Below are 25,221 nucleotides of genomic sequence, written 5' to 3' on the forward strand. Positions count from 1 at the left end.
GTTTTTCTAATAATTGACCTAGTGACCTAGTTATTGACTGCAAATGACCCAATATCTAACTTGACCTAGATTTTATAGAGATGATTATTCTGACCAACTTGCATTGAGATTAGGCTAAAATTGTGACCTCTATTGTGTTCACAAGGTTTTTGTACTAATTGACCTAGTGACCTAGTTGTTGACCGCGGATGACCCAATATCAAACTTGACCTACATTTTATAGAGATGATCATTCTGACCAAGTTGCATTGAGATTAGGCTAAAATTGTGACCTCTATTGTGTTCACAAGGTTTTTCTACTAATTGACCTAGTGACCTAATTATTGACCGCGGATGACCCAATATCGAACTTGACCTAGATTTTATAGAGATGACCATTCTGACCAAGTTGCATTGAGATTAGGCTAAAATTGTGACCTCTATTGTGTTCACAAGGTTTTTCTACTAATTGACCTAGTGACCTAGTTTTTGACCCCAGATGACCCAATATCGAACTTGACCTAGATTTTATAGAGATGATCAGTCTGACCAAGTTTCATAAAGATTAGGTCAAAATTGTGACCTCTATTGTGTTCACAAGCAATTGTGAACAGACGGACGGACGGACGGACGACGGACGAAGAGTGATCACAAAAGCTCACCTTGTCACTACGTGACAGGTGAGCTAAAAAACCATCAGAGATAATGAGGCCGTGCATCTTCATTTCCATCTCTAAGCACACACCTGAATTTCCACATTAATACAAATAAACACAACCCTTGTATACACAAACCGATAATATTTACTCAGCAAAATACATATTGAATTACAGACTGGTGAAAAAGTCAAACATGCGTTTAACAGTTGCACATGTGAATGAAGGTGATACAAAGGAGACAATACAAATCTCCTATCCATGTTCAAGATTGTACCAAAGCTTATGTCAAACCACTACAACATTGTAGCCATTTACAAGATGACAAACAACCATTTTTAGAAAGTGGCACACTCGTATGTAAACATTTGACAATGGACTACATAAGGAATACTATTTGTATTTTTGGAGTATCATCTCGTCAACAGTGATAATATAAAAAAAATCATATGTTTATAATGTTCTATCTATTTAGAATTGATGTATTTATATCCATTTAATATGATATTATTTTATGTCTTAACAATTTTGCTAATACTATTTAACTGTAATCTTATATGAATGCATTAATTATAATTATTTTTCGCAAGATTCTGTGTTGTATTATTGGTATGTTATTTGATTAGCCTTTTCTCAGAAAATAGCTCTGCAAGCTAGAGTTGTAATTTATTTCATTTTATTTATATCATAAAATCAATTTTCTGAACATTGCATCAAAACCAAAAGGTGTGAAATGTGTGGTGAATGGCATATTTAGAAAGTGGCACAGTCAAATGTATATATTTGTTATGGTCTAGATAAAGCATGAAAAATGTCATCACAGCCAAAAGTCTTAGAATGAGTGAACACAGTTGTGGCAGTCCTATATCACACTTTCACATCGCCCAAGATCAAATTCTGGCTTTCTTTTTGGGTGGAGGCTGTGTTTCCGGAACACCAATTGTCTTTTCATCGCTGAAGCCTATTAAAAACACAATGTACATGTATTATATATTATGATTTAAAAACTAAGAAATGTCATCAGTGAGTTTAAGATGTACATGTTCTATTCTATAAAATAACAATCTTGGTTGCAACTGTACAAAGAAACCACATGCCTTCATTGTAACAAATGACTATTGAAATTCCAAGATATACATTTATTACATAAAGTTAATAATTCAAACTTGGAATGTTCAGTAGGTGTTTAAAGAGAGAAATTTAGTGGTGTATAACCTTTCTTCTTCCTCTCCTCAATGGCAGTTTTCTGGATCTCATTCACAGCTCTGTCATCATCCTCCTGAAAATGTATACAAGTATTATGATAAAGAAGAGAAACAGATATTCTTGTATATTCACTTCAAACCACCAGGCCCTGTATGAAAATAATGTTATGCAGTTACCTATGGTGAGACAGAAATAATTCAGGATGCCAATATGATCTTTGTGTTAAATGATATATGTATATACAGTAAATTTTTCCGTAATTTAAAATATTTGCATATCGGTCAACTAGTATTGCAGGTGTTTTCCTACCTCTGGGTTAGTCCACAGACTGCATGCTTTACACTTGGTGCAGTCCTGGCCCGGGTCTCTTGGGTGACCACAGAAGTGCTTATAGTTGATCTGCAATTACAAACATGTTTTTAGGTAAAAATCTTTGATCCAAGAGAGGAAAAAAAACAACCAGGTAAATTGTAAAGGCTCACAGAGTAGATGATTTAGTAATTAAAACTATTGTTGATTTTTTAGCCAGAATTGAGACAGGGATGATAAATTTTGATTTGGAATACCCGGTAGGCATGTTTTGTCTTTAATTGCATTTATTTTTAATTTTCCATCTATGTACATTGTATGTTTATATAGTGAATGGCACAATAGGTATGGTACAGAGTACATAATTTGCCAAGACCAGTTAAATACCGGTAGTAGCAAATGGTCGGAGGTTCAACCCACACATTGGCAACTACATCAACTTTACTTTAAGTCGGCAATTTAAAAACATAAGCTCTACAGAGCTTTTGATGTGGAGCTTTTGAAAAGGCTAATACAATACTGAGAACATTGCACTTAGAAGCAGGAACCATTATTTTACAGATTTCTTTTAAATGAATTGTTTTTGTGCATAAGGAAATAGCTACATCTAACTGAGCTACAATACATACATCAGGTGTTCTGCAGATGTAGCACATGGTGGCCCCACAGCGACATGTCATTTTATTACAGCCGGTCTCTTTCATGAACTGTGCCTTACACCGGTGACACGTGCGCACCTTCGCCTTCGTCATCTTCTCCTCGCTGCAATATACAGTAATGCATCAGAAATTCTATCTTAAATAAGGCCTGGGTGAATCTAACTTTGGAAGCTGGGCTCACATTGCCAAAATGCAGCCAAACATGAACATGCATTTACAATTTCCATTACAACTTCATAAAACAGCAGCAAGTGCTATTTACATGCAAAGGAGTTATCAGGCTTACCGTATAACTATATTCAATGTCCCCATTGAACATTTACATGTAAAGGAGTTATCAGGCTTACTGTATATTCAATGTTCCCTTTGAACATTATGTTCCTAGAAAACTGACAGTATCTTTAACAAGCATAAGCAGTCTATTTATATGTAATATTTTTCAGATATAGATAAAAACAAAGGCAGAGAGGAATTCAAAGTACTGCTTCAGAAAACCTAATATGTACTGCAGACCCTGATAATGCAAGCAAGCTGCAATGAAATTAAAACTCACTATTCAAGTCTCAATTGAGTTTCATCTTTCTGCTCCACCTCCGAACATTTCTTGCCAAAATGCTCATCCCATTCAATGCCACAGTAACGACACGATTCCTGAAACAGGCAATTTAGTATTACATACATGCAGAAGGGAGATATTATAGCATGTACATACATATATGTAGAGAGAGAGAGAATAAACACTGAAGGTTGTTGACATTTGGAAAGGATACAATATTTGTGATATAGACGATTTATCCATGTCTAGAAAACACAGCTCTATATTGATTTACTTATGTTTTATAACGATTAAAATATGAGGTTGCAAATTTTACAACTCACAAAATTGGTCTAATTGTAAAATTCTTGAAAAAAGAACCTTGCCAAAATATTAAAAAAATCTACAGAAGTAATTTATTTAAATACCTGTTGACTTTTTTTGCCTATATATTTATAGTTTTATTTCAATCTTAATTGCAAAAATTATTTCAATGGGACTGTTACCTTCATACACTTGTCATGCATACATCTGAACACCTTGTCACCAGGGTCCATAAAAGCACGGAAATCACACTTAGGGCATCTGCAATACATCAGTAACTCATAACTTCGACATAGTATTGGAAACTTCTCTTCAAGCATATTATATATAAACTGATTGACTTGCCATTGCTTTCATTCAAGCTAAAAACAACAACAAAGACAGTAATACAGGAACACACTTGGCGAGTTGGATTAACAATAATTTGATCACAAATCATCACCAGGCTAATCTGTAAACAACTAACTGTACTATCAACATGTACTTTTAACACAATAATCTATATTTTCTAATCTATTTACAAGAGAAACTGTCAAAGCAGTATTTGATTGTAATGAAAGTACACAATTCTGCATACTTGACGAGATCGCCGAGGTCAGCCATGTTGAGGTTCTCCTCGGCCACACGATCCTCATACTTGGTCAATATGTCTGAAGGAAGTGCCCTCTCCAGCTGACCTGAAAATGGAATGTTAATTTTATGCATGATAAAGCATGGATACAACCACCTCTTAAATCAGCCTTGTTTTGTTGTCTGGAGGTTCACTTTTAGATAAATGTCAGAAAAAACCACAAGGCTTGTCACAGACTCATTTCTTGATTTTGTTTTACTCTGTGTAAGCATTCCCGCTTGACTTGATAATCGCAAGGCTTGAAGTATTTGGCTGGTCCCTGGATTATCGAGCCAACTAGTTTCGACTGTATATGTGAATCAAGAAATGAATTTGGCATGATATTTAAAAAAATCACTTACTCTTTGGAAATGCTGAATCACACATGTCTGTCATGCACTTCAAATCAGCCTGAAATAGTGTTTTACAAAATTGTTCAAATTCATCCTTTTAAGGGTAATTCATTTCGAATTTGATTGGAAACATCATAATAATTAAAATTTCATTGAGCTGACACTTAATATATTAAGTTCATAACAATTGCATAATTTCAAACGACAAATAATCACCGCTCGTTCTTTAATGAAAAAATATGCTTAACCTTTCCTTGGCCAAAGACTGACTCTCGAGCGTACTGCTCCAGGCAGGTCCGACAGAACAAGTGGCCGTCGTAACACTGCACCATCAGCTCAAAGGGGAATTCCCCATAGCAGCAGCCACACTCAATACTCTGCCCTTCCACAGCATATTCTTCTTCATTCATCGCCATGGCAACAGCAAGGTCCTCATCCTAGGTAACACATTACAAGAATTATTCATTATATAATTAGTTTGCCTTTGTTGGAAATATGTCCCTACCTCCGTTTATTCTTACTTATAGAATAAACCTCATCTGCCTGCTACATACACACTCGTGTACTTACAGAATTAGAAATATTTTGTGATTCAGTATCTTAATACTTAGATTTAATATTTTATTTTCCCGATGTCTTTACTTTTCTATAAGCATCCCTTATACACACACTGCTTCCTCTTTAAAACAAGATTTCAGCCTAGTCTAATAGTACGCTACATTAGTTTACCAATTTATCATAGCTTAATGGTTATGAACAGCTCACTTGAAACACAGGCCATGGGAAAGTGCCTGTTTTGAGGTCAAACTCACGACACCTTTACTAAGAGTGGACACCACAACATTGCATCTCAAAACTATATCCTACCACATATTTCTGTCAGCAGACATTTTACCTTGGCTGTTTCTTGAGATTTTTGTTGTACAAACTCCATTTCTTGAACAATGAGGTGCATGAGGTTAGCAGTATTAATGGTGCCCTTTGTTCGCCTGTTTTTCAGCAGCTGGACGCTGACCTTGTGCATCTTTGCCTTCTCACCACTGCTGCTGGACTCCCAAGGGTTGTGGATGCAATGCTCTAGAAATCAACATGGACAGATGTTCAAATATTATCACTATTGGAGAACATATAAGTTAATTTCCGTTATTTAATTATGTTTTATGACATGTTGTTTCCATCAGTTTTATTTACAAATCCCAATGCTAGTTGTCAATTTTGAGATGGCCCGCAAAGCATGGCAGACTTTGTACAGTGTCAGCATCACACTTTCATTTCTGATCAATTACTTTCAGCAATTAAAGGCAAGTTAACTTGTTATGCACATCAGTTATGTTAGTAAATAACATTTGTTTAATTAAAGGTCAAAAGGTCAAAATAACCTTCAGTAGAAAAATGATGGGCAATTCCAGACAGGTGACACATCGGATTTGCAAATTCTAGCTCTCTGTTATTAGAGGCATACGTTGACAATGGTCGTTATTAAAAATAAAGATAGTCAATAGTGATAGAGTGTAAAATAGCCTTGTACGCAATGACGTCAGAGATGCGCCGACGGTGGCGTAAAGTAGAAAATCAAGAGTGCTAAATTTCAAGACCAGAACCAACCTCCTAGCCCTTTTGGTACCGGAGATATCTTCGAGATTTCATTCCCGTATCGGGTAGGTTAGTTTCATGTAAATTAGTTTTCCAGTTATGATGATTTTGAAGCATGCAGCCAACACCAAGGCTGTGACAAAACAATGAAAAACATACATTCTTTTTGCTTATTGTCATTAGTGAACTCTCAAAATCTAACATCCACATACCAATTTCTACTTCCAAATTAAGTGACCTTAACTTGCGCTTCAGTGTATTAGGTGAGGTAATAACATCATCTGAAAGGTTGAGTAAACATAGTATACATACAGTGTCAAATAATTCTGCATCAAACCCCCAATGATTAATGAATTCGTTACACTACAATTCTAAAACAGTTTTGCTAAACTTAACAATTGCCAATGGCACTTGAGGCCTCCAAAATTATAGTTGCTACCTAATTTGACGGGACTGTATAAAGTTTTACAGAAATCCCACTTTTTCTTTCATGACCCATTATGGAAACATAAAACAGACTACTAACCATTTCCAGCTTTAACATTGGCCAATATCTTTGTCCAAACTGCTGTCAGATAGCGATGTGTCGGGGCGTATCTTTCATACATTTGTTCAAATATCTTTTTCATAAAGTTGGCCTGGAACTACAATATACAATAACACTGCCATTTATAAAACATTTTTTAAATTCTACAAATTAAGGAGTTCTTCTCACATTGGATAAAATCATTCCAGATCAGTTCTGTTCAAATCAAAACATACACATGTATAACAAACATAAATTTCGAGTGATAACTTATTAAATAATGTGTTTATGGAAAATATTAATAACAGATACTGTAAATGACTGGGTATTAGACGCCCTTTTTTCCCTCAGATTTCGATGCAAAAAAATGCCTGCGTATAATACCATATTATATCATGTATAGGACGCTAGCATAGATAGGACGCAGGCAAAAAATGGTTGAAAAAACGGTAAAAACCCTTAATATATAAGATAGGACGCAGCGGAAAAATGTCAAAATCGGAGCCGAAAAATTGAGGTCGGTAAAGTAATTATAACATATATTGAAGCAAAAAAAAATGTATATAAGGCATATTTCGATAACTGTCTTGTGTATTTCGATAATTATCCTCGTATTTCGGTAATTTAACATTTCGGTAATTTAGTGTACACAACAATGATATAAGTCTTGACATTTTGAGAACATTCAAGCATATTATAAGACTTATACAAATGCTGTAATAGTCCCGACACGCCTTCTGACTGACAGACAACCGTTGCAATAGTTCAGACATGCCTTCTGAATGACAGTCAACTGTTTCAACCGTTGCAAAACTGTGTATCGTCAAAACTGATGATTGTTTTGATAAGGCTTGTCGCTGCGTGGAATAAAGCATGTCAGGCATAATTAATGCGTGTCGGTAATTATCCTTGCCAGCGGAAGGCACGACCGGTAAAGTGCGAACAAACAACCATACGGTATTACTAGGGATGCAAACGAATATTCGAATATTCGAATATTCGATCAAACGTTTGGTATTCGAATGGCAAAATCGGTATTCGAATATTCGAATAAAAAATGTTGAATAAATAAAATAAAAAAACCTTTGACCTACAAGGCTGCAATTGTGTATTAAGTTCTTTTGTCATGTTTTTACAATGATTGGCCCCTAATGCCAGAGGTGTGAATGTGATGACAATACACTAAACACGCGTCATATGTCATTTAGGGACATATCGCCGGGTACTATAAAAAGTCCCCGTAATTTTACAACTTGCTATTGGACAAGTGACACCAATGCCTTTGCCAATTAAGGATTTAAGGAAACGGCCTTCACACTAATGTGCTGTCTTGGTTGCAGATTAAGCTATGCAACATTGCTCAAATTGCCGTGATACTATGTATGGCATTTGCTACAATAATGCAGATGTATGTGCTGTTAACTGTTTTCCATGTATCGATGCACTGTTCTTGCTTTGAAATGTTACTGTATAGTATAGCGTTTTAGGATATATTGCCTCTATTGATGTAGAAGAATCAAATTCATTATTGTTTCGTTTTATCATTTTACTAGTTCCCGAGTTGGTTTGGTATATAAGGTAGAGGTCTATCCCAGAACGAGACTGCTCGTCCTACGGAAAGACCCTCCATTGGCTCATTACGCCATATGATTAGGAATCCATCTAATTTCACATTGTTTCACAATATGAAGGCAGCGGAATTATTCGATTTTGATTTTTGATTGTTCATAATGAATTACCGTTTTCCATATAAAAATGGGGAATTTCAGAGGCTCATATGGGGAAATCAGGGTCCGCCGCGCGTAGTTGCTACGACAAAGAAGGATCAAAATGAATTGGCTATAACTTAAGCGAATGATAATAATAGTTTAATACAACTTCGAAAAGATGTATTTTGGTTATCGAATATTCGATCGAAAGAATTACCGAATATTCGAATATCAATTTTGCCATTCGTTTGCATCCCTAGGTATTACCACCGCAATAGTTCGTTCTATTGATGTTTTTCTAATGACAGACACCGGGTGTTTTTCACACCTTCGCACATTTGAAAAGATTTGAAAGTGACAATAATGCTACTTTGCGTTATGCACATTCCCTTATTATTTTTTTAAAACAGTAACATACAACAATTTTTTTTGTGTAAAATATCGAAACATTAAAATCATGAACAACGATTAATTGATATTTACCTCCTTTCCCAATTTTCCGTTGCCGTTATAACTCAATCCAGTTAAATGCTTACTCACATCGAGTTTTTGTGAGTAGCGTCCCTTTTATAAAAAAGTAAACACTCATGTTTGTTTTCAATTTATTTCTCAATAAATCATTTTAAAGTAAACATTCAATATATTTCTGCGTATGTTAACTTGCGTGATTTTACCTATGTCAGTTGTTCTCTTCGGTGACGCAGTACAGATACTTACTATTACCGCGTTCTTTCCCGGTCCGATATTTTCGACCTGAAATGGACTTGGAAAAAAACAGATGAAATTCTAATAGATAGAAAGGACGCAGGCAATTTTTAAGACGAGAATTGGGGGTAAAAAAGTGCGTCCTATGCATGATATAATATGGTACCCAGTAACAATTTTTTTAACTTTTTTTCTCAGGTCGATTTCAAGCTGAGAGTTTGTTTAGATTTATGTAGAAAGGGATGTTACTCACGTCATATTGATTGAGTATATACAAGTTAAAACGGCAGTTGAAGATCCGGATACGGTATATCGTAAGACGTTTATAATTTAAACAAAAATATTTTTCGATTAAAGTTATTCAAAATTATTTTGAATAATAAATTGAATTAAACAATAGTTAAACTTGCATATAAAAAAGCAAAGTTGGGCACTGTCAAAATATTTTTTGTCAGTTGTACGAGAAGGTGTGAAAAACTTGACTGCCTTTAACCTGTTTAACATACCAATACTACAAACTGTTGCGATATTGGTCTTGTTTTTTCCCACTTTGTCACATTCTTTATTCTTTTCTGTAGGTGTTGACATTTTGAGAACAAACCCGTACAATATAAGGTTTTTGCATAACTTAACATTGCATTCTCGACAGTTTATCACTGTATGGTTTTAAAGATAACCGTCGCCATTTTCACGAATTTTTTTTTGTCACTGTCAACAAACATGGTGGCCGTAAATGCCAGACGATTTGACATCTTTCTATGCGTCTTTTAACCAAAAACATAGATTAAAAGTTTTTTTCTTGGACTTTTCACAGATTTTTTCCCCTGCGTCTAGTACCCCCTAGCGTCTTACACCCAGTCATTTACGGTAACAAGATTGTAACGCTGTAAGTAATAGCTGAAAATGCAAGAATATTGAATGATTGGTGAATGCTAAAAGATTTACTGTGATCTTCTATCATCTTATAAGGTAGAAATACCATGTTTTCTGCACCTATCTTTCAAAATAAACTCGGTATCCTTCATCAGAACCCTTGTTTTTGACATTTATTCATCCTTTTTGGTATATTTAAACAATTGTATTAATTGGGGTAAATTCTATTTGGGAGTGAGAGTGCATCCTCATAATTAATCTACATGTATTTTAATATACTACATGTACAACACTGATTAAAACAAAAACATTAAATATAAAACAACAACGCTATTTTCTTGTTTTTCAGTTGAAAATGGAGCATTACTCAACATTTTTTTAAAGCAAGAGTTATGGGACTTGCAAAAAATACATTCATATTTTGGCTTTGCAACACTTGTACCAAGTTTCATTTTAAAATCTGGAATAGATTTTGTGTTATGACCCAGTTAAATGCTTTTGAAAGCAGAAGATCTCAATAATTCAACTCTTCAACCAAAATTCCGTGAAATAAGAAAAAGAAATGACATACATACCCAGCCAAATTCCAAGGTAAGGACTTGAAAGGCCTGCCTACAGTACTTCATCTCATCATTCAGGTCAGGGAACACGTCCATAAGCTTCTCAGGCATATAATAGTTCTTGTTCATATCAACAACAATTTCCTTACTTGTCCCAGCTACCGGTACACCTTTCTTCCTGTTGTCAAAATAAGATGCAATTGATATTGTAACATTAATACAATCATGAAAATTGTATGTATGTATGTGGACTTATATGTGCAGTAAATGTCATTAGACTTGTAGATGAACAGGCACACATTTGTTGATCAAGACCCGCTACATTACATAAAATCCAGAATTTGAGAAAGTTAAGAAAGCATTTATCAGTACAGGCTTGCAAGCTTGTGCTTATTTTAACCACTATTCAGTCTAGAAGATTAATAAATGATTAATCTATGTTTGAACATAATCTTTAATTAGAAAACACACGCTGCACAATGTACTCCACAAAGTAGTGTGTGTGTGTCCAGTTTTTGCTTCAAATCCTGTCAAAAAATTGGATTTTCCAGTCAAAACAGGGAATAACCTAACAACTATGATTTCTTTTGTTTGAAATGTCTCCTGTTTATGGGTGCATGTTTGACAAAATTTTGTCTTAAAGTGAAAGCATAAGAACAATACCCATAACTCTGCTGGACACTGCCGCAAGCCAGACCCTAAATGCTCAACTTAACATGCCAGTTAACATTCCTCTCAAGTGTCATGACTCTGGCCGATATTGAGAAGAGTGACACAAATATCCATGATAAATATGCAATTTTTAACTAGAAAAGGGCCATAACTCTACTTTACCAGAGGCAGGCACACTATATACCCCTGGCAGGTTCACAACTTCACATGCTGGTTAACATTCCTGTAAAGTTTCATCACTCTGGCTCTAGTATTTAGACAAAATTGAGGAGAAAAAATCATGAGAGCCTGAAATGTGAGCCTTTGCGACACATGTGCGCATTGTCTCTGTCAACATTTGTAACAAGTTTTTGAGCCAAAGTAAACTTCTTGCACAGCAAAGCTGATGTGTCACCCAAATGAGCTAAACCTGAACAAAGAATATTTGGAAGAGTTCATACTTGCGTGGGTAATCTGGATGTTCAAAGAGGTAGTCACATATGGCATTGGCAGCATCTGGTTGATCCAGGTAATTCGTTACAAATCTTTCTAGGTATATGTCCTCCACATCAGGCATCAGGAGAAGCTGTAACAACAAGAGATGTTTGTCAAACATTATGCCCCCCTGAGCGCCATGTTGTCAGGATTATATGGACAATTGAATGAAATATGCATGGACCGAAATGACAGCTGATTTGTTGCTGTTTTAAGATTATGACCATTAAAGTGTGAGGATAAAGTGTGTTATGACTGTCATGACCTTTGACTCTATGAACTCAAAATCCAGAGTCACCAGCTGGTCACCAGCCTAAATGTCAAGTTTGAGGGCCATGGGTGCAGTGCAGGCATTGTCAAGTTATCACAAGACAAGTTTTTTTCATTCAAGGTCACTGTGACCTTGACCTTGACCTGATGACCCCTAAATCATAAGGGGTCATCTACAAGTCAGATGCAACTCCAAGTCAAGTTTGAAGGCCATGGGTTCAGGCATTGTTGAGTTATCACTCGGACAACCTTTTACCATTCAAGATCACTGTGACCTTGACCTTTGGCTCTATGAATCCTAAAATCAATAAGGGTGATCTACTGGTCAGGCTTAACATCCATGTCAAGTTTAATGATCATAGGTTCTGGCATTGTTGAGATATCAGTGGGGGAAGATTTGTTAACTTTTTTGTGTTAAAGGTTACCGTGACATTGACCATGGCCTGATGACCCCCAAAGTCGATAGGGGTCATCTACTGGGCAGGCCCAACCTTCATGTAAAGTTTGTTAATCATAGGTACAAGAATTGTCGAGTTTGCTTTCAAAGTCACTGTGACCTTGACCTTTGACCCCTAAAATCAATAGGGGTCATCTACTGGTCAGGCCCAACCTCCATGTCAAGTTTGAGGGCCATGGGTGCAGGCATTGTTCAGTTATCACTTGGACAACCTTTTATCATTCAAGGTCACTGTGACTTTGACCTTTGGCCCAATGACCCCTAAAATTAATAGGGACAATCTTCTGGCCAGGCTCAACCTCCAAATAAAGTTTGAGGGCCATGGGTGCAGCCATTGTCAAATTATCACTTGGATAATCTTTTACCATTCCAGGTCACTGTGACCTTGACCTTTGGCCCAATGACCCCTTAAATCAATAGGGACCATCTTCTGGCCAGGCCCAACCGCAAAGTCAAGTTTGAGGGCCATGGGTGCAGGCATTGTTGAGTTATCACTCGGAAACCTTTTGCCATTCCAGGTCACTGTGACCTTGACCTTTGGCCAGATGACCCCCAAAAACCATAGGGGTCATCTCCTGGTCAGGCCAATTCTCCAAGTCAAGTTTGAGGGCCATGGGTGCAGGCATTGTTGAGTAATCAATCGGACAACCTTTTACCATTAAAGGTCACTGTGACTTTGACCTTTGGCCCAATGACCCCAGAAAACCATAGGGGTCATCTCCTGGTCAGGCCAATTCTCCAAGTCAAGTTTGAGGGCCATGGGTGCAGGCATTGTTGAGTTATCAATAGGACAACCTTTTACCATTCCAGGTCACTGTGACCTTGACCTTTGGCCCAATGACCCCCAAAAACCATAGGGGTCATCTCCTGGTCAGGTCAATTCTCCAAGTCAAGTTTGAGGGCCATGGGTGCAGGCATTGTTGAGTTATCAATCGGACAACCTTTTATCATTAAAGGTCACTGTGACCTTGACCTTTGGCCCAATGACCTCCAAAAACAATAGGGGTCATCTCCTGGTCAGGCCTAACCTCCCAAGTCAAGTTTCAGGGCCATGGGTGCAGGCATTGTTGAGTTATCACTCGAACAACCTTTTACCATTCAAGGTCACTGTGACCTTGACCTTTGACCCATTGAGCCCCAAAAACAATAGGGGTCAGCTACTGGTCAGGCCCAACCTCCAAGTCAAGTTTGAGGGCCATGGGTGCAGGCATTGTCACGTTATCACTCGGACAACCTTTTACCATTCAAGGTCACTGTGACCTTGACCTTTGGCCTGATGACCCCCCAAAACAATAGGGGTCATCTACTGGTCAGGCCCAACCTCCATGTCAAGTTTGAGGGCCATGGGTGCAGGCATTGTTGAGTTATAACTCGGACAAGCTTTAAAGTTATTTTACCATTAAAGGTCACTGTGACCTTGACCTTTGACCCGATGACCCCCAAAATCAATAGGGGTCATCTACTGGTCAGGCCCAACCTTCATGTGAAGTTTGATGACCATACGTCCAGGAATTGTTGAGTTATCACTCGGACAAGCTTTGGTCTACCGACGGACCAACCGACCGACATGCCTGTGCAAAGCAATATACCCCTCTTCTTCGAAGGGGGGCATAACAACATTGTAAAGCAGAGACACAGATTGTTGTTGTTGTTGAGTTTATAAAGGTCTGCCCGGGCCCTATAGTGGCTGCATTATGGCTTGACCCCGTCACATCCCAAAGTGTGACTGAAACATATTTTTGATGCCAAAGGGGGATGGTTTTTTTCCCACCCTTTTGTGGGATATTCGCCAAATGAGTAATTTTGAACTCCAAATGCCCCGTGCCCTACGATGAAAGACATCTAGAGTGGTCCCACAGCTCTGACTATTGGATATGGTTTTATTTCTTAACTTATTGTAATTTAGAAATTGAGAGACAAATTGAGAGACACAGGTCAATGGTGGTTAAGTGATAAACATATCCACTATTCATCCAAGTGGTTGGAGATGCTGTAACAACATTGTAATGCTGAGACACAGGGCAATAGTGGTCTAGTGATATAAATGTCTACTATTCTTCCAAGTGGTTGGAGATGCTGTAACAACATTATAAAGCAGAGACACAGGGCGAGAGTGGTTTAGAGATATACATGTCCGCCATTCATCCGAGTGGTTGGAGATGCTGTAACAACATTATAAAGCAGAGACACAGGCAAGAGTGGTTTAGAGATATACATGTCCGCCATTTATCCGAGTGGTTGGAGATGCTGTAACAACATTATAAAGCAGAGACACAGGCAAGAGTGGTTTAGAGATATACATGTCCGCCATTCATCCAAGTGGTTGGAGATGCTGTAACAACATTGTAAAGCAGAGACACAGGGCAAGAGTGGTCTAGTGATATACATGTCCGCCATTCATCCAAGTGGTTGGAGATGCTGTAACAACAACATTATAAAGCAGAGACACAGGGCAAGAGTGGTCTAGTGATTTACATGTCCGCCATTCATCCAAGTGGTTGGAGATGCTGTAACAACATTGTAAAGCAGAGACACAGGGCAAGAGTGGTCTAGTGATATACATGTCCGCCATTCATCCAAGTGGTTGGAGATGCTGTAACAACATTATAAAGCAGAGACACAGGCAAGAGTGGTTTAGAGATATACATGACCGCCATTCATCCAAGTGGTTGGAGATGCTGTAACAACATTGTAAAGCAGAGACACAGGGCAAGAGTGGTCTAGTGATATACATGTCCGCCATTCATCCAAGTGGTTGGAGATGCTGTAACAACAACATTATAAAGCAGAGACACAGGGCAAGAGTGGTCTAGTGATTTACATGTCCGCCATTCATCCAAGTGGTTGGAGATGCTGTAACAACATTGTAAAGCAGAGACACAGGGCAAGAGTGGTCTAGTGATATACATGTCCGCCATTCATCCAAGTGGTTGGAGATGCTGTAACAACATTATAAAGCAGAGACACAGGGCGAGAGTGGTCTAGTGAAATACATGTCCGCCATTCATCCAAGTGGTTGGAGATGCTGTAACAACATTGTAAAGCAGAGACACAGGGCAAGAGTGGTTTAGAGATATACATATCCACCATTCATCCAAGTGGTTGGAGATGCTGTAACAACATTGTAAAGCAGAGACACGGGGCAATAGTGGTCTAGTGATATACATGTCCGCCATTCATCCAAGTGGTTGGAGATGCTGTAACAACATTATAAAGCAGAGACACAGGGCAAGAGTGGTTTAGAGATATACATATCCACCATTCATCCAAGTGGTTGGAGATGCTGTAACAACATTGTAAAGCAGAGACACGGGGCAATAGTGGTCTAGTGATATACATGTCCGCCATTTATCCGAGTGGTTGGAGATGCTGTAACAACATTGTAAAGCAGAGACACAGGCAAGAGTGGTCTAGTGATATACATATCCACCATTTATCCAAGTGGTTGGAGATGCTGTAACAACATTGTAAAGCAGAGACACAGGGCAAGAAAGGTCTAGTGATATACATGTCCGCCATTTATCCAAGTGGTTGGAGATGCTGTAACAACATTGTAAAGCAGAAACAAAGGGCAAGAGTGGTTTAGTGATATACATGTCCGCCATTTATCCAAGTGGTTGGAGATGCTGTAACAACATTGTAAAGCAGAGACACAGGGCGAGAGTGGTCTAGTGATATACATGTCTGCCATTCATCCAAGTGGTTGGAGATGCTGTAACATCATTGTAAAGCAGAGACAAGGGGCAATAGTGGTCTAGTGATATACACAAGAAACGCCACAATGCGACGAAACCAGGTTTTTAATGATTGACGGAAGAACTTCAGCCCTTGTCTGTTTTTCTATTTTTAGAAACAGTGACCTTGCCCCTAGGGACCCGAAATGCAATCCATTGAAAGGTATCCATAAACTCTTCTTTTATACCAAGTTGGGTCAGGATATGTAATCCCTAACTAAAGTTATTCAGTTTCAACATTTTTTTATTTTTAGTGACAGTGACCTTGACCTTGAATCTAGGTACCCCAAATGCAATCCCATGAAAGGTATCCATAAACTCTTCCTTTATACCTGGTTTGGTCATGATATGTGGACCACGACTAAAGTTATTCAGTTTCGACTATTTTTCTATTTTTAGTAACAGTGACCTTGACCCTAGGGACCCCAAACGCAATCCCATGAAAGTATCCATAAACTCTTCCTATAGAACCAAGTTTGGTCAAGATATGTCAACCCTAACTAAAGATATTCAGTTTCAACCGTTTTTCTTTTTTTTAATAACAGTGACCTTGACCCTAGGGACCCCAAACGCAATCCTATGAAAGGTACCCATAAACTCTTTCTATAGACCAAGTTTGGTCAAGATATGTCAACCCTAACAAAAGTTATTCAGTTTCAACTGTTTTTCTATTTTGAGTAACATTGACCTTGACCTTGACCCTAGGGACCCCAAACGCAATCCCATGAGAGGTATCTATAAACTCTTCCTATAGACCAAGGTAAGTCAAGATATGTCAACCCTAACTAAAGTTATTCAGTTTCAATCATTTTTCTATTTTTAGCAACAGTGACCTTGACCTTGACCCTAGGGACCCCAAACGCAATCCCATGAAAGGTCTCCATAAACTCTACCTATAGACCAAGTTTAGTCAAGATATGTCATTCCTAACTAAAGTTATTCAGTTTCAACTGTTTTTCTATTTTAAGTAACAGTGACCTTGACCCTAGTGACCCCAAATGCAATCCCATGAAAGGTACCCATATACTCTTTCTATAGACCAAGTTTGGTCAAGATATGTCAACCCTTACTAAAGTTATTCAGTTTCATAGGTGAGTTTGATGCCGCCCGTCTGCCCGCCAGCCGCCCAAACACCTGCCCGCCCGTCCAAACAACGATGTTTGTCATTCTAATAACCAGGTTTCACTATGTGAAAACTGGTTAATAAACGCCATTCATCCAAGAGGTTGTGGTTTCAATTTTCAACAGGGGTACTGGCCCTTCAAATGGACAACAGTACTGGTTTCTACCTAAAAAAACTGACATGATGGTGGTTTTTATCATCCTACAATCATTTTTTTCAAATTTAAAAGGCAAAGGAAGTGGGAAATGTTCCCAAAATCAAACCATTAATTGACAAACAATGATAAATTACAAATCTTAAATTCATGTCAAAAGGCAATCAATTGTAAATATCAACCTCTTGCAAAATGCTGACTATCTTGAGAATTTAGCTTCATGTATTACTGCTACAGATCATATTCTTAGTTTATTTTTATCGAAAGGCTTAAAACAAGCGCAAATATCGCAGAGCAAATGTTACAATTTCATTAACTAATTTTATTTCCTACTCCGAAACATGAAAGTTAACTTACCACTTCATTTTTAATGGCATTCAACTTAGCCACAAAAGCTTCAGCCTCTGTTGGCGGAGGTTGTATCACTTGTGTTTGTAGTGGTTCCCTAGGTGGGCCCTGCTGAGTTGGTTGATTAGGTGCATCCTCCTGTTGTGGTGCGGCATACTGAGGTGGTTGAAGAGGTGCACCCTCTTGTTGTGGTACTACCTGCTGTGGTGGTTGATTAGGTGCATCCTCTTGATGTGGTGCGGCCTGCTGTGGCAGTTGAAGAAGTGCACCCTCGTGTTGTGGTGCACCCTGCTGAAGTGGTTGAGTACGTGCACCCTCCTGTTTAGGTGCACCTTCCTGTTTAGGTGCACCCTCCTGCTGCGGTTGTGCTCCCAGCTGATGTGGTGCACTGTGTGGTGCATGATGGGGTAATTCTTGTTCAATTTCATTTTGTTTAGGTTGAGGAAGTGGTATCTGTTCAACTAGCAACGGTTGATGTGCACCCTCTTCAAGTGGTGGTGTATCCTTATAAAGTTGTTTAACAGGGGGAGGGGTAAGGTCGTAATCTGGTTCTGGAGGTGCATCATCTAGTAGTGGTTCCTGCGGCTGAGTTTCTTTCTTAACAAGCGAAACGTTATTATCATCAGGTGTATTCTGATCATCAGAGCTGTCTGCCTGAAGACTTCTTTTGTATGCAGCATCAAATTCCCGTTTGATTGAATCATATGCAAGTTTTTCTGCAGCTTCAATTTTTTGCTTGAGTAAAGCATTATAGGAGTCAACCTTTTTGGCCGAATTGTCAAGTGTTTTGCTTGATTTAATATGCCCTTTTGAAGACTTAGATGTTTTAGACTGGTCCTCAAACCTAGCTGGCTTAATGTAAGATTTTGATTCAGTCTTATCACCTCGCATTGTAGGTTCCGACATACTTGCTGGCATATTCAATCTCAAATGTTTATCAGCTTTTGAACCATTTCCTGGCATGTTAGATTTTAGACTTCTACATTGCATATGGTGGGCTGGTAGCAGAGTGAACTCATAGTAGCCTGAAATAAATAACCAACACTTATCAAGCCAAATATATATATTTTATTTTCGCCACACTCTGGTCTCCCAGCAAAATTGCATAAGTCCATACGTGTTGGAAAGTGTAAGTAACTACAATCATGTTTCAAGCATTTGGTAACAACAGATGTTTGTCAAACACTATGCCCCTACCCCCCATATTTGGACAAAAAATGAAATGTGCATGGACCAAAATGACAGCTGATTTGTTATTGGATACCTTCAGGGCAGTTTTAAGATTAAGACCATTAATAGTTTGAGGATAAAAGGTTCAGTTTTTAATCATGTTCAAAAGATTACTGATGTTTGCAGATAAACATGTACCCTCTAGTTGCAACCTTGACCTTTGAACTCAAAATCCAAATGGTCATCTACTGGTCACCCTAACCTAAATGTCAAGTTTGAGGGTGCAAACATTGTTGAGTTATCAAACAGACAAGCTTTTAGCATTTAAGGTCACTGTGACCTTCACCTTTGACCCCTAATAACATTAGGGGTCATCTACTGGCCAGGCACAACCTCCCTGTAATGTTTTTTGAGCATAGGTCCAGGCATTGTTGAGTTATCACTTGGAGAAGCTGTGTCAACCTTTTTCTGGTTAAATGTCACTGGACCTTGACCTTTGACCCGAGGACACCTAAAATCAATAGGGGTTATCTACTGGGCAGGCCCAATCTCAAAGTCAAGTTTGAGGGCCATGGGTGCAGGCATTGTTGAGTTATCACTCGGACACCCTTTTAGCAATCAAGAACATATGGTCATCAAACTTGACATTGAGGCTGGGCATGACCAGTAAATGACCCCTATTGATTTACCGGTAAGGTGTCATTGGATCACTGGTCACAATGACCTTGGGGGTCATTTTAATAAAGGATTTTAGTTGTATCTTCAATTATATTCTCAGGCATTAAAGAGTTATCACTCGGACAAGCCCTGACAACCATTTCACATTAAAGGTCACTGGGACCTTGACCTTTGACCCAATGACCTAAAATTAATAGGGGTCAGGCACAACCTTCATGTCAAGTTTGATGACAATAGGTCCTAGAATTATCAAGTTATCACTGGGACAAGCTTTGGTCTACAGACCGACCGACCGACATGCGCAGAGCAAAATACCTCCTCTTCTTCGAAGGGGGGCATAATCAACTTACAACAAAATGAGGGAAAACTGCAACTGTTGGAGAACTTCTTGCCCACTGATAGATTATTGTTGTTTAAATATAAAACCCCACAAATAAATGGTAAAAAGGGTATTTGAAGATATTAAACCTAAATAATAACTTAAAAAATTGTTCCCGATTTTGTGAAAGAAAAACATTTGAAATGTCCACTTTCAAGGGTTAAAGTCATTCTCCATAATTACTTATAAAATGGAAAAAATCTGACACTTGAATAAAATACCTCCACAACCAGCGCACTTTTCATACTGTCGGGGTGTCGTCTTTACAGTCTTATCCTGCCTGAAATAAGGGCAAACAAGCTTTTTGATTATTTTTATAAGGACTAAAAATACACAAAATTAAATAGGTACCGGTATTTATCCAGACTTTCAATGTCATAACTTGACTGACAGTTTAGCAACAATGCTTTGAGACTTACTTGTCTGCACATGTTTGTATTGTCATAGTAAATATGTGAACCAAGTTTCAAGGTAATATCTTTATTGGCTTCAAAGAAAGGGCTATTAAGGAAGTTTTGTTTACCTTAATAGCATGGTTATAGCAATGTAACATGTTTGTTTTTTTAAAAAGAAACTACAGACCTAAAATGTGGAAAACAGTATTAAACCATTATAGTCTACATAGGGCTTTTCCTTTTAAACGTATAACCCCCAGGGACACCAAGGGGAAGGCACTTTTAAAATATACCACCCCCTATATAAGCAAATTTACCCCTTCGGGTCCAAATTAACAAAAAGACACACCCATATACGGCACTATTTATATACCGTAATTGCTATCCCCCTGTGGCTTATATGTTTTACTGGAATAGCCCATAGTATAAGAACGCAAAAATTTGTTAAATAAAAAACCCACAAGAAATGAAACCAAGATACTAAGCTAAAGTCACATACCTTGCCGCTGCAGCCAAGGAATTCTGTTTAGTGTTGTCATGCACACCTGGTTCATAATCCATTGCCTTGGAATCATCGACCAAGAACTTGGGGGAAAGACTGAGCGTGATCCTGGGGGCGTGCAGAGAAGTTTTATCTGGACCATCACTGTATGTTATCTTATGAGTGGACTCTATTGTCAATGTTGGCTGGCTAGCTGAAGGCTTTATAAACCTTGCTGGTTTTATGGGGGATTTCACTGCCTTGTCTGGTTGCCACAATTGATCAACAGACTTGTTGCTATTATTTTTGTCAAATCCATCAAAGGAATAAGATTTCTGGGGTATCTTTAATACTGTAGCACCAGGATATTGTTCTGCCCCATCGTGTGTACTGTAAAAATTGCTTGTGTCTTTTTTGTCACTTTCTGATAAATTTCTATATGATTCTGGTTGACTTGAACCTGGTTTTGGCATCTGCAGTTTTGCAGGACTTAGAATTTCATAAGATCTTTCTCGTTTCTTGATTTTAAACACAGGCAATGCCACATAATCATCTTCATCTTTTGGAGGATTGGAATTTTGTTCAGAATCACTATCACTAAATTCTTGAGAACGATACCTGGCACTACTTGTTTTTTCATTACTTGAGCTTGAAATTGTTTTTCCAGTTTTATTCATTGACAAAATCGGTGGTCTTTTCACAGAAGCTGGAGAGCTATTGCAATTATATAAGATCGGAGAAATTTTCAGCGATTTCTTAGCCTCAATATCATATGTTTTTTTAGTATTTCTGTCCTCTTCCATAGCACTTTCATGCTTTGTAGCACTAACATCTTTTCTAGCATTATCATTTTTCATAGCACTATCAATAGCACTATCATCAGACTTCAGCTTATCAAAAACATGCTTTATAATAGGGGGCGGGGAAGGGAGAGAGTCCTGACTATTTTCTGAACTGCTTCTGCTAGGTGGTCTGGAACCAAGACTGAATGGTTCAGAGCTATTATCAGAATTAGCCTGTTCTACAGCTTGCATAGAGTCCCTACTGTCTTCTGACTCGGACTTAACTTTCAGCTTTAGGGTAGACGATGGCTTACTGGGATCAGATCCAACTACACCACCAGTTTTTAATCCAGAAGAGTCTATGCTATTTTCTGACTCGTCTGTGAGAATGGACAGGGATTGCACTGAATGTTGACTATCAGAATCATCCTTGAGTGGTTTGACATCAGCTTCAACAAGAGAAACAACTGGGTCTGTTGATTCAGACTTCAATGAGGTTCTCTTCTGACTCCCTGGTAGAATATCTAGTTTCTCTTTTTTATCTAAAAATGTCATATCATATTATTTTAAAGGAAAGAAAGTGAAACTTTTTGATAATACCAAACATGCGAAGTACTCAATCAACATTATTGGATTTTCATCACTTCATCACATACACTTGAAACAGTTATATACACATTTAAATCTAACCCACCTTTCACTTTTCTGAGATAGTTTTGAAGCTCGTTGGAGGCTGCTTTTTCCACTACAGGATCATCTAAATCTATTTAAAAAACGAAAAATTTAAGCATTATCAGGTACAAAAGTTTATGTTTCGTTTTTAACTTGCTCCCTGTAGTTGTTTTTTATAACACTGGGTTTAAATCAGGGCTTCTAAAATTTAAGAACCTCAATCAGTCGGCTCACCAAGCCGGACCCCGCCCCCCTCCCAATTTTTTAAACACTCACACCCACCCCAAAAAACATTATTTTCCCCCAAAACGTTTGTAAACAAAGTTTATAATCAAGCAATTGATGTTATTTTCCATATTGTAATATTATTTTATTGCGTTGTACTGTAGCTAGCCACTATATTTAAAGCTGAATTAATAGTGTTCGCCCATGTGCCACGACAAAGCCCAGCTCATCAGACTTCGACAGGGGGCATTTTTCGGCTGCTTCTAATGTTATCTCTAAACATTGTAAATAAACACTAAGTGTGACCTTGACCTTTGAGGTAGGGACACGAGTCTTGCACGCCACAAGTCGTCTTGGTATGTAGAACACATGTGGCAAGTTATTTTAAAATCTGTCCATACAAGAAAAAGTTACAGAGCCGGACGGACGGTGCGATTTTAATATGCCCACCTTCGGGGGCATAAAAAGTTCTTAACCAGCCATGGTACTTAATTACTTTTTAAATTTAACAGTTTGGTAACCTACAAACAGATATATAATGTAATGATCGACGACATTAGCAGTTTGCTAGGTGAATATATGGACCGATTGTAACACTTAACATCTCCTGTGTACAGGTTGGGAACATGATGGTGAACAAGCGTGCTAAGTTTCAAAGCCAGATGTCAATGAACTTTGAAATTATTTCAGATGGTACGCAAACTTAAACATAAATTTTAAGTCTAAAAAGGGGCATTATTTTGTCAAAATGCTTGATAGAGTTACCTCCTCCTGTGTTCAGGTTAGGGGGCATGATGGTGAACAAGTGTGCAAAGTTTCAAAGCCAGACGTCAATGGACTTTGAAAATATTTGAGGTGGTACGCAAACTTTAATGAAAATTCTAAGTAGAAAAGGGGCATAATTTTGTCAAAATGCTTGATCGAGTTACCTCCTTCTGTGTACAAGTGTGCAAAGTTTCAAAGCCATATGTCAAGGACTTTGAAAATATTTGAGGTGGTACGCAAACTTTAACAAAAGTGGTTACGCCGATGCCGACGCTCGGGTGACTAGAATAGCTTTCCTTATTCTTCAAATAGTCAAGCTAAAAATAAAAACTTTTCGGAAATATTTTTTGGACACTTTTTTAAAATGAAATCGGTCTGGCTTGATCAAAATCCGTCCAGACCAGCTTATTGCCGGTTTTTAGAAGCCCTGGTTCAAATTAACAATACAATTTAAAGCTGCACTCTCACAGATTGACTGTTTCAACAACTTCTTTAGTTCTTGTTTTGGAATGTCTGAAAACAAGTGATATAAGACTGCTTAAAAAATATCAGATCGTAGTTTTTCAAGTTTACATTCGAAAGTTGATGTTTTATGTCGATAAATTCCTTTTTCTTAAAGTGTTTGTAATGCTTTTAGCCCTAAAACATTCAATTTTTGACTGTAAATATGAAAAACTGATTTCTTATTTTGGCTCATTTCAATACAAGAAGTTGTCAAAACGGTCATTCTGTGAGAGTGCGGCTTTCATTAAGGCTGTTTATTAGGTTCTGATATTCACAACTATGTCATCTGATGTTTTATCATGAGCAATCTTAGCAAATGCAATCAAAAAGTCTGTATTTATTTAGTCACAAAGGGGCATATCTCAACATTATTGGCCTTGCTTCACATGTGCGAGCTGCCTCTATCAACATGTGTGCTTAGTTTCATTTGAATATATCATGAATGTTTTCTGAGTTATGGAAGATTACCTTTTAACTCACAAACGCACAAATACTGTTACAAACCCTTTGAAAAACAGACAAGCTATAAGAGCAATCTACTCTGTATCTGGTGTTAACACAGTGGTCAAAATAGCAAAAGCCCGCAAGCCCTGCACTGGTAAAATGTCTTCCAGGCTTGCTCAAATTCTGAAATTTATATAGCAGGGCTTGTTCAAATATATGATTCCATGCAATAGTATAAAAATTTGGGCTTGTTCATACGAAAGTCTAATTTCAATGACTGTTTACATACATATCGTCCCCGATTCTCAAAAGGGCCTGTATGATCCATATATGAAATAAGAAGGCCATTCAGCAATGTGCATATGTATTTATGAAAAGGAAATGTTTGGCTACCAGTGACATGCTAGTTTTAAGTTTACCATCATCCGAACTCCAGGAAGTACTCTTGTTCTTCTCTGTCCAATCTCCAAGGTTGGTCAAGGATAGCACTGCATCTTCATTCTTATTTTTTTTTGCAGGTCTGGTGTCCCCCTGAGAGGCTGACTGATTCGTCGATTCTGATTTTGAGAACTTCTTTGCACTATACAGCTCAGGGTTGATCTTGTTTGTATCTGAAAAAAAAGGTGTGATATGTTATGACAAGAAAGTGATACTTTATTCCTAAAAGTTCTAACTTCTCAATCCTTGACAATATACTGTTAATCATTGATTATAGGACCCCATCCCCATCCCCCAAATTTTCATATATGCAAATTAACTGCATCTAGTATACAGTATTAGGCTTTTGAAGTTTTTTTCTGGAGTCCATTTCAAGCCGAAATATACTTGTTACATTTCTTTTTCAAAGGGACACTATTTACATTTATTGATGGATTTAATTGTAACAGCAGTAGAAAA

At 37.8% G+C, this 25,221-nt stretch overlaps 1 protein-coding gene across 5 annotated transcripts in view; it reads right to left on the reverse strand.

Moving 5' to 3' along the window:
• Positions 1 to 273: 273 nt before the first annotated feature.
• LOC128211006 (uncharacterized) overlaps positions 274 to 25,221 on the reverse strand; it is a 32,316-nt gene continuing 7,368 nt past the window's right edge. For 3 of the 5 annotated variants that reach the window (XM_052915405.1, XM_052915383.1, XM_052915397.1), the window contains exons 7-25: positions 24,744 to 24,935; positions 22,409 to 22,477; positions 20,951 to 22,256; positions 20,278 to 20,336; positions 17,839 to 18,854; positions 11,710 to 11,834; positions 10,613 to 10,775; positions 6,751 to 6,868; positions 6,437 to 6,505; positions 5,527 to 5,708; positions 4,880 to 5,068; positions 4,641 to 4,689; positions 4,246 to 4,345; positions 3,851 to 3,929; positions 3,363 to 3,460; positions 2,780 to 2,912; positions 2,151 to 2,240; positions 1,851 to 1,914; positions 274 to 1,596 (exon numbers count right to left, since the gene is read on the reverse strand). In XM_052915405.1, the coding sequence (XP_052771365.1) occupies positions 1,526 to 1,596; positions 1,851 to 1,914; positions 2,151 to 2,240; positions 2,780 to 2,912; positions 3,363 to 3,460; positions 3,851 to 3,929; positions 4,246 to 4,345; positions 4,641 to 4,689; positions 4,880 to 5,068; positions 5,527 to 5,708; positions 6,437 to 6,505; positions 6,751 to 6,868; positions 10,613 to 10,775; positions 11,710 to 11,834; positions 17,839 to 18,854; positions 20,278 to 20,336; positions 20,951 to 22,256; positions 22,409 to 22,477; positions 24,744 to 24,935 (4,172 nt within the window). In that variant the 3' untranslated portion in view covers positions 274 to 1,525. Of the gene's footprint in view, positions 1,597 to 1,850; positions 1,915 to 2,150; positions 2,241 to 2,779; positions 2,913 to 3,362; positions 3,461 to 3,850; positions 3,930 to 4,245; positions 4,346 to 4,640; positions 4,690 to 4,879; positions 5,069 to 5,526; positions 5,709 to 6,436; positions 6,506 to 6,750; positions 6,869 to 10,612; positions 10,776 to 11,709; positions 11,835 to 17,838; positions 18,855 to 20,277; positions 20,337 to 20,950; positions 22,257 to 22,408; positions 22,478 to 24,743; positions 24,936 to 25,221 lie in introns of those variants that run through there. The other 2 variants (XM_052915391.1, XR_008257192.1) reach the window with 2 other exon arrangements.

Source organism: Mya arenaria, chromosome 2, assembly GCF_026914265.1.
Source record: "Mya arenaria isolate MELC-2E11 chromosome 2, ASM2691426v1".
NCBI classification, from domain to species: domain Eukaryota; kingdom Metazoa; phylum Mollusca; class Bivalvia; order Myida; family Myidae; genus Mya; species Mya arenaria.